The sequence below is a fragment of the Centruroides sculpturatus genome, unplaced genomic scaffold (assembly GCF_000671375.1).
Source record: "Centruroides sculpturatus isolate CEXI.00-Female unplaced genomic scaffold, Cexi_2.0 scaffold1205, whole genome shotgun sequence".
Taxonomy (NCBI): domain Eukaryota; kingdom Metazoa; phylum Arthropoda; class Arachnida; order Scorpiones; family Buthidae; genus Centruroides; species Centruroides sculpturatus.
In genome coordinates this window covers 49,351-59,834 of record NW_019385402.1, presented here as the reverse complement: position 1 = coordinate 59,834, position 10,484 = coordinate 49,351, and the positions used below count along the sequence as shown (strand labels likewise).

Sequence of the window (10,484 nt, the reverse complement as noted above, 5' to 3'; positions counted from 1 at the left end):
TATATAAGTCTTATATGTATATTAACTATAAAAATGTTAAACAAATTCATAAATTTATAAAGCACAATGTAGAAAATACAAATTTCTAACATTTACAAAAAAGATTCCCTCAGGCCTGACGGGACTCATAAGTCCCAAACATATTTTGATCTCATACAGCTTGCAAACCATTAATTCTACAAACATAATACATTAAAATCAAACTACACATATCTAGAATACATATTAAAAAATACAAAGACATTTAACTTGAAAACAATAAGTAGAATTTGGCAACAAAGAAAGCAATATCAGCTACTACCATTCAAACAACACATGATGTGAAACTTTTTTCAACAAAACTAAAACAGGAACAGTTTGAAAGTTACTACCCTATAGAAGAGAAAAAGAACACTTTATACAATGATAAAATGTAAGTCCCAGAAAGCTATAATGCATACACTATGAAATAAAATATATCAAAGATAGTGGGACTAGAAAGTCCCGTCAGGCAATAAAGGGTTAAATAATGAAATGGTAGGATTAATACTAAAACAATGAACACACAAAAATAATTTAGGTCTACTTAGAAAAGTTTAGTTTCATATACAGGAAGTAAATTTGCTCCTTATATCATAAGTATATTATAAGAAACAAACAACCAAGACAATATAAACATATACACAACTATCTGAACTACATGAATTGAAACCAAAAATATAAAATAATAAATTTAAAAAAGTCCATTAGGTGAAGGGAATCGATCTTGAATGGATTAGACAACAAAGTGAGGCAAATGTGGCAGTAAAAACATTGTTCTCTTCATTTTCTTTTTTAATATGAAAATAATATATCATCTGGAAGGAATAAGCTTTCTGGTAGTGGAAGAATTTTAAAATTTAGTTTAGTAGATTCTGAGATTACCTCTAGCAAACAAACATTCTCATTTTATATATTAGTATAAAATGAGAATGTTTGTTTGGGTGATTCAAAAGTCAGAGAAATACAGAAAAATAGACGGCACTTGATAAGATTACATAATTTGCTTGTACTTGTTACTAGAGCTTACACTAAGAACATTTTTATTCTTATTTTAAATTTACAAATGCTACTGTGCCATCTATGGCAAGAAATGTAACTATTTTGGTACTAAAATTTTTATTACACAAAAAAAAATCCCACTTCTAAGCATTTCTGTAAAAACTGCATCACCGTACTGTAAATATTTGGTGAGTTATTAATTTTTTAAAATTTCTGTGACTTTTGAATCACCCTGTATATACACAGGATGGGAAACAAAGTCACTTAACACTTCTGCTACAGAATATAGAATGTACCCAAAGTTAATTTGCTTGTGTCAGGAACACATTAGATCAAGGGATAATAAATTGATGTATTACATGCACAACTGCCATCTTGAACTCAACTCCAAAACTGTAAATTGGAAAGGGGTCGTGTGGCACATCATTTAGGGTCAGAATTTCACAAAGAATTGTTTGCTGTAAGATTTATTGACCTACCTTGTACATGTTATGCATGTTATATGAAGTAATGGTTATATTCTGCCAATGATACCACAACCAAATCTAAGAAGACTACTATGTAATGATAGGGACAAGTACCAGTGGAACGAAAAATCCGATGTTTACCAAATCCTGCTAAAGCACACACTGTCTGGTGAAGAAACCAATTATGTAGGGGGCCACTGCCAGAAGATTAAGTTCACATATCTTTGAACATCAAGAAGACATCAAAAATAACAGGCCAGTTACAGAATTAGCAAAGAAAGTACTCATCCACAACTACCAGCCTCAATGGAACAAAACAAAATTACTGAAATGCTGTAACGAGCAAAAAGAGCTATTTACTTGGGAGACACTCTACATTTCTACTACTGCATCATGCAACTCTTGAGCTCCCACAAATTTGGATAACAGCTTTCAACAACTCAACCCCAGATATTAATACTTCTTTGCTACTCACATGCTTAATTTTGCCTTGGTGTGTACTTCATGCATGTATTAGGCTCTTTTACGGCCTTTTCTCAATAAGACACTTTTATTTATTATCATTCTTATCTACTTGCTATGAGGTAAGAACTTTTAAATAACATTCAAAAACCATAATCAGCTAAACCGTCAGAAACATTGTTCAAAATATTTGATATTGAAATTTGTAAAACCGTCAGAATATCGTTCGAAGAGCTTAAACTGTCGTATTCTATGTACTGCCTGATGATGGTAGTTTTACACTACCGAAAGTGCTAGCGGATGAGGTCATTCTCCAAAGCTGGACAAGTTCCAAGTCAGAGATTCCACTCCTGTAATGTCACTGCATGTAAATGTTATGTTATATGTGTTCAATGTGCTGTCCCTGAATTTGTATGCAGGCCTGTAGATGTCCCTTTCATTCATGTACAACATTGTGCAACACATCTGATGTGATAGTGCTGCATGCATTAAAGATCCATTCCTGCAGATTGCATATGTATTCTTGACAGCATACATAAGAGACTTCACGTCCCCACAAATAAAAGTCCAATGGCATCAAATCAGGAGCAAGTGGGGTCACTCGACAGGACCTTATCAGCCAATCCACCTACTGGGAAATTGAAGGTAAAGGTAGTCTCATGTACAGTGTCTAAAGTGTGGTGGGGCACAGTCTCGTTGAAAAAAGTCAGGAAATGTGCCATCCTCTGTGAATAAAGATAAAATATGCTCCTGCAGCAGGTTCATGTAACCCTCCACATTAAAATTACTGCCAGTGAAAAATGGACCGATAATCCTGGTTCCTGTATCCTACACCACACCATCACTTTGAGCTCCATTCATCTTGCTGGCATCAGTCTGGTGAGTGTTTTCAGGGGACCAGTAATGCATGTTCTGTTTAACTTCCCATTAATGTAGAAATTGCCTCATTGTGTGGATGATTTTGAACCCAAAGTGTGGATCTTCCTGTATTCTGTTCAGACACCATTCACTAAACTGGACCAGCTGATCAGGGTAATCTTCACGTAGGTATTGCTGTAACTTCAATTTGTAAAGGTTCCATTTATACTCGTGTGATCTTAGGGAACAGTGGTCTGCTAATACCACATTTCTGGGACAATTGCCATTGGCTGCAGGTTGAGGGACTTTGCAAATGATGCCAGCACTTCTCTCTCTTCATTCATCTTTGGGACGGCCCAAATGTTTTTTATAATGGACAAATCAGAATTTCTGGATTGGTCTGTGAGATTGGCAACTGCTGTGTGACAGGCTCTCGGTGTGGATGACATTGATTAATTTTATAAAATACCAGTATTCAGCTTTGAGATGATGATATAAATTCCCTTCAATTTGAAAGCATAATAGAAACATGAAATGCATTGAGTCTGTCTACAAGAATTAAGTCAGGAGAAATAAAATTAAAGCTAAGGAAGTTAAATTTTTTGAGAGTACTGTATAAACTACTTTTTTGCTGAGAATTTTGTTGATGCAAAGAGTAAGATATTAATATTAACCCAAATTATTGCCAAGCATTTTTCTGTATAAGATTCATTTACATGATTATAATATTTTAGTATGAGGTGTTTTTTATAATTTTAAATAAAAAGAATACAGCTTACAAAAAAAATAAACTTGTATTTCTTCAATTGTATAAATTGGTATGATGATTGTTTATTATGACGTGTAATAACTTAGCACTATCAAAACAGTGTTAATAATGTTAAATTTTAAGAAACATAATTTATGTATTGTTTTGCAGAGTCACCGAAAATTTTCAGCCCCTAGACATGGTTCTATGGGCTTTGTGCCCAAGAAAAGAAGCAAGCGACATAGGGGTAAAGTTAAAGCTTTTCCAAAAGATGATCCTTCAAAGCCAGTTCATTTGACTGCTTTTATTGGCTATAAGGCAGGAATGACCCATATTGTTCGTGATGTGGATAAACCTGGATCAAGTAAGTTACTTTCTTGGTTTTTACATCAGAGTTCTTTTATAAGTCAGATTATTTTTTCCCCAAGTAATTTTATTTTCTGAAAATATATATCAGATGTTATCTGATTATACCTACTATAGGTTACCAATAAAAAGTAATAATTTAGAAATATTTTTTGTTGGGACATCAAGTATAAACTTTAGAAATTTTAAAAAAATTTCCTGTGGACAAACTATAACAGTGTCCTTTATCCGTTCATTACACCATCAGGAAATAAATTCAAATTCTACCATTAGGAGGGATAAAGAAGGATACTTTTAAAGTGGAAATTTTTTGTAAAACTTCCTACCTAGTTTAATAATTTAGAAAGTTAATTATAAATAGATCATGGTTTCCACTTGCAAACTAATATGAAAAATTTATAATTACTAAGTAAATGAAATGCTTATTTAGTGATTAACACCCAACTTTTGTAAAATTTTAACCTGTTTTGTTTTGACCTCGTCTGACCTTCTGATTGACCCCGAACATATTTGTTTCTGCATTGGAACGTTTTTAATAATAGATGTTGCTGTGTCATAATTTTTATATTAAAATGAACTTTGGAAATATAATTTTTTTTGTTTTTATATTTATTAATATATTATTTTGTTTGTAAAAGATAAAACAATTTTTAACGCCATGATTATTATTTTAAAAAAATTTTGTTAGGCTTAACATCAACAAAAATTTAACATGGTGGTCACATGCAACAAAGAAAAATTTCAACGTGGGATAGGTTAATGGATGATGGTTGATTTATAGTGATAATTTTTTTTATTTCAGAAGAAATTGCATAAGCACCAAAAAGTTTGATACTCAACACAACTGGGAAATAATATAAAATTAAACACACTCCAACCTTGAATTTCTTCCAACAGACAGATGAAAATCCATTTAAAAAAAAATGTTTTTGATCTTCTAAGACCTGCTTCAGGTTATAATTTTCAGAAATGAAATGCCATAGGCTTTGATGTTTGAATATGGAATGTGAACATTCCATGTTCAAATATACAGTATTTTTAATATAAGATAATGTTAAAAGGTAATCAGATTGTTAGAAAACTGCAAATTCTTAAAAAAGTTGTTTGCAAAAAACATTTCTGTGATCTGTTTGTATAAAATTGTAAGTATGTTGCTGCTCATGGGCAATCTGCCTGAAACTTAAAATAGAGCATTTTCATTACATTTTATGCTGAACTGATTGTAATTGTTGTGTATAATTTATATATCATCACTAAATGTTACAAATAGTAATGTGAGAAGTGGTTAACTTTTAAACTAAAGACTGAACTGTGTGTGTGATCAGTTGGAAAATAAAACATGTTAAGTGACATTAGTATTGTTTTCAGTATTATAGAATGCAAACCTATTCGGCTGATTGCAGAGATGGAGTTTATGTTAAACAACATTTAACAGCCTAACGGTGTCTAGATGGCTGGCTGAACTGCAGTTTAAAATGCATTGCAAACACGATGATCATTTGTTTCTGAACGCTGTCTAAATGAACCTTTGCAAAACGTCAGCTCATTTCTTTGCCATTAATCCCCTCTTTTAGAAGTTGTCCAGCCAATCAGGTTATTCATTTGTTATGATAGAAAAAACTCCAATAAGGTTGCAAGCTACATTCCAGAACATAAAATGTTAAGGCTGTTAACAACTGTTCGTTGGCAGTTAATGACAATTCTTTTCCATTTCAATATTTAATTTTGTTGCCAGTATGATTTAAAATATAAACAAATCCAGATTACAAAATTTATACCAAATTCGAAATTTGTTTTTAGAATAGATTTTTAAGGAATTATTTTGGCATTGTATTACTCTCTCCCTTCGTAATTGTTGAGATGAATAATTTAAAATATTTTATTATTACATTTTTAAAATTTCTGTAAAAACGTTTTTGGTAATTATTAAAATTGTCATGTTTGTTAACAGAACTTCTGACCAGGGGATTAACAGTAATGACCTGAAATGCATTAATGTTTTATAACTGACATGATACTTGATAAGATAATTAGCAACATTAATGGGATGTAATCTGTTACTTTTCTAACCACCTAAAATGGGATTTTGGATGAATAAAAACTTAATTGTTATGTCCTTCAGATCCGACTTTTGCCGAAGTTCAAATGATCCTTATCTCTCTCACTGAGTTCATGTGGTACCCATTTGTCAAGCTTCGTGACTTTCCCTAACATCTGTAGATGTTGAGAAATGGTTGAATAATGTCCAGTATGTTCAATCTTTACATGATTACCTGGACGTCGAGTGATGTTCTGATTTGATGATGATCTTCAATTCTGATTTTTGAGATTTGTATTCCTGGAATGAAATTTTTTAAACCAATGCTTAGTGTCTGCTCAATCACAGAAAAGTTTACCAAAATGTTTTATTGGTATTTGGGTTGCTTTGGCTGCATTATGCCCCTGCTTATACTCATAAAAGAAAATTATTCAATTTTATGCTATTGGTGTTGACTCATCTCCAGCAGATCGACTCACCATTAAGTGGACTCTACCAATATGGACTATCTTAGCTGTGATATTTTGTCGTTGGTAAGGGGTCCTACAGGCCTCCCTTCCTTTTGCCGTTCAGCTGTGTAAAACCATGCTGTGTGGTTCGTTATCTTCTGTATATATTTTGTTGTGCAATCTCTTGTAAACTCCTTCACCAATTATGTGCTTTCCTATGCACGGGCCCCTTTATATCTATTGCCTTTACGCTCAGCAATTGTCGCCCAGCAATGGTGTGCATGTAATCTACATCCTTCCTCTTTCTCTTCCTCGTCGTCTCCCCCTTTCTTCATCCCCTCCTTACCTCCTTCCTTCCTCTCCTTCGCTGGCTATGCCTTTCAGTGCGGCCAGGATCTATCAACTATCTATCTATCTATTGGTGTTGACTGTTGACCCTTTGGGGTAGGTTTTCTACTAAAAGAAAATTATTCAATTTTCTTTTTTTCCATGCCATCAGAAAAAGTGCTCTTACACATGTGGAACTCACAATATAAATGAGATTACATTTTTAATTTCAAATTATGTGTGTTCTTCCAATTGCATACATACAGCACTATTCACATGGGGAAAAAGCTGAACTACAGGCCAGAAAGTTTACATTTTAAAAAATAACCATTTTATTTGCAATGACCCAATATTATACATATATAATAATAATAATAATAATCTTGTTGTGAAATATTTTTATGGTTTTTCAACATTTTTCTATCTAAAATTCCATATGCAGGAATGTAATTATGCATTATGTATTTATTTGTATGAAAAATTAGTTCTTACTTAACAAGTAACTTCTAGCAACTGGTTAACTCAAAGCTGGGAACTACCTGTATACATAGCATTATTTATAATCATGATTACTTTAAAAAAATTTCATTTTGATGTTTTTCACAAGAATGAACTTTTTAATAAATCAGGTTTGTTTTAAAAATTAGTAAAACTATAATTTGTGTCAAAGTTGTGTTTGGTATAAATGTATCCTTTGTTATTTTGATTTTTAATTGAGTTTTTTCATTGGTTCACAGATTGTTCACTATTGAAAATGCTTGTTTAGCGGGGGCATTAAATTAAGGGAGACAAGAAAAATTCAACAATTTTTTAAATGTTTTTAAAAGATACATGCTCATTGTGAAATATTTAAAAATTTTGACCCAATTACATTGTATTGTTAGTATTCTTAGTGATTGATGTAACTTTTAATTCATGAAAGTTTGTCAAATAGTTTGCCATCATTTATATTTTAGTTCCAACAAAATGTTTTCCTTACTCTTCCTCACCCCCCAGTGGGGTTTCCCATAGTAGGATCTTCAAATACTTTTGTTTCCATGAAAAAGCTGTTCCTGTTATTTAAATAATACAGGTTTGGTAAAATTTATTAATTGTGCAAAATTCGGTAAATTAAATATTGATGCCACATGTGAGTGCTGATATTGAATTTACTATTTACGTTCACAAAATAAAGGACAAAACGATTATATTGTTTTAGAGAAATAAATTGAAAGGACAGAACAATGAAGTAAATGATTTATGGTCACCATAAAGATATATAATTTTAGTTAGTGATTCAAACCCGAATTTCATTGACTTACACAATTTTACATATGAAGATATCATTACCTTTTCTATTTTTTCTGAGTAAAAAACATGATTACCTTAGGAATTTTGTAATCTTACCAATTTTGCTCCAAATGAGAAATAATTATGTATACACTGCTATCAAAAATGTCTGGATACCTATTACAGATACAGTTACATGTTTGTTGTCAATAAGAGATCCTTTTTATGCTATTGGTGTTGGCTGTTGACCCTTTGGGGTAGGTTTTCTACTAAGTTTTGATATACTGTACTTCTAATGGAATATTTTGCCACTTCTTTCATAATATCTGAAACAGCTGATGAGTGCTTGAAAGCCACTTCTGTCACTGGTAAGCTGATCTTACAAGGAGACCCTACAGCTTTGGGGAAACGGATTTTGATGATCTTTGGTGTAGAGGTAGTAAACCATGTGAGTGTACTACCTGTAAAATACTAAAGTGCAATACTCAAATATAATCGAGAAAAACAAACTTAAAGTTTTCTTAGCACTTTATATATAAGTTATGCGTACTTTCTCTTGGGCATCCTGTGGCTGAGTGTTAACGATCCTGACTCATACGCTTGAGTGCTCGGGTTCGATTCTCTTGTGTACACTTCCCCCCTATTTTTATAATGTACATTATTGTAATATAAATAAATACATTATCGTAATTACTTATAATGTATTTATTTACTCATTCATTTATTTTAATTTAATTTCTATTATTCCAAGTCTAATATTTTTACTTTTGTTGACAATAACTGTGCATTCTTGACACCTATGTGTCAACTTTCCCATCTAATTGTGACCTCTGATCTAATTTCTCACTAGGAGCATTTTTTCTGTGGAGTTCTTTTTCACTCACTCTTTAACAGTTTATTTCTGAATTTCAACACGAATAGACGTATTTGTGCAGTGAAATTTTTTTATAAAATAATTTTTCAAAATATGTGAAGAGACGCAAGTTCTTCACATTGTGACGAAAAAACTGTTGATGGATGATAACTCTATACAGTGATGCATCGAAGCAGTGGCTAAAAGATGGAGTAATGTATTATGAGAGTTTACTTTTCGAAAATAATTTAATTGAAACATTTATAAATTTTTTCATTCAACACATCCAATGTATGATTGTATAATTCTGTACCTATCAGCATAGCATTTTTAGATAGTGTATCAGAAGATGTTTCAATTAAATTATTTTCGAAAAGTAAACTCTCATAATACATTACTCCATCTTTTAGCCACTGCTTCAATGCATCACTGTATAGAGTTATCATCAACAGTTTTTTCGTCACAATGTGAAGAACTTGCTTCTCTTCACATATTTTGAAAAATTATTTTATAATTTAAAAAAATTTCACTGCACAAATACATCAATTCATGTCAAAATTAAGAAACAAACTGTTAAAGAGTGAGTGAAAAAGAACTCTGATAGAAAAAATGCTCCTAATAAGAAATTAGATTGGAAGTCACAATTAGATGGGAAAGTTGACACATAGGTGTCAGGAATGCACCGTTATTGTCAACAAAAGTAAAAATATTAGACTTAGAGTAGTAGAAATTAAATTAAAACAAATGAGTGAGTGAGTGAATAAATACATTATAAGTATTTACGAATAAAAAAAGGGAAAAAGTGTACACAAGTAAATCAAACCCGAGCACTCAAATGTACGAGTCAGGATCATTAACACTCAGCCACAGGATGCTCAAGAGAAAGTACGCATAACTTATATATATGAGAGAAAGTACGCATAACTTATGTTAAAGAGTGAGTGAAAAAGAACTCCACAGAAAAAATGCTCCTAGTGAGAAATTAGATCAGAGGTCACAATTAGATGGGAAAGTTGACACATAGGTGTCAAGAATGCACAGTTATTGTCAACAAAAGTAAAAATATTAGACTTGGAATAATAGAAATTAAATTAAAATAAATGAATGAGTAAATAAATACATTATAAGTAATTATGATAATGTATTTATTTATATTACAATAATGTACATTATAAAAATAGGGGGGAAGTGTACACAAGAGAATCGAACCCGAGCACTCAAGCGTATGAGTCAGGATCGTTAACACTTAGCCACAGGATGCCCAAGAGAAAGTACGCATAACTTATATATAAAGTGCTAAGAAAACTTTAAGTTTGTTTTTCTCGATTATATTTGAGTATTGCACTTTAGTATTTTACAGGTAGTACACTCACATGGTTTACTACCTCTACACCAAAGATCGTCAAAATCCGTTTCCCCAAAGCTGTAAGGTCGCCTTGTTAGTGTGATACAGAAGTTGTTAGTGATGATTACTAAAGAATACCTGTTGGGTCTGACAACACATTTGAGACTGGTGGTCCCAATCTGTCAATTTTTTGGGCTTAACTTATCACTGGCAAGATGGTTATTCCATTATGTTTCTGCTTGACCATATCACTTATGTTCATCATGGAATGTTTAATTTGGT

General features: G+C 31.9%; 1 protein-coding gene across 1 annotated transcript in view; it reads left to right on the top strand.

Moving 5' to 3' along the window:
- LOC111638566 (60S ribosomal protein L3-like) overlaps positions 1-10,484 on the top strand; it is a 33,504-nt gene that overhangs the window by 8,424 nt on the left and 14,596 nt on the right. The window contains exon 2 of the mRNA XM_023384290.1: positions 3,727-3,919. Within this exon, the coding sequence (XP_023240058.1) occupies positions 3,727-3,919 (193 nt within the window). The remainder of the gene's footprint in view (positions 1-3,726; positions 3,920-10,484) is intronic.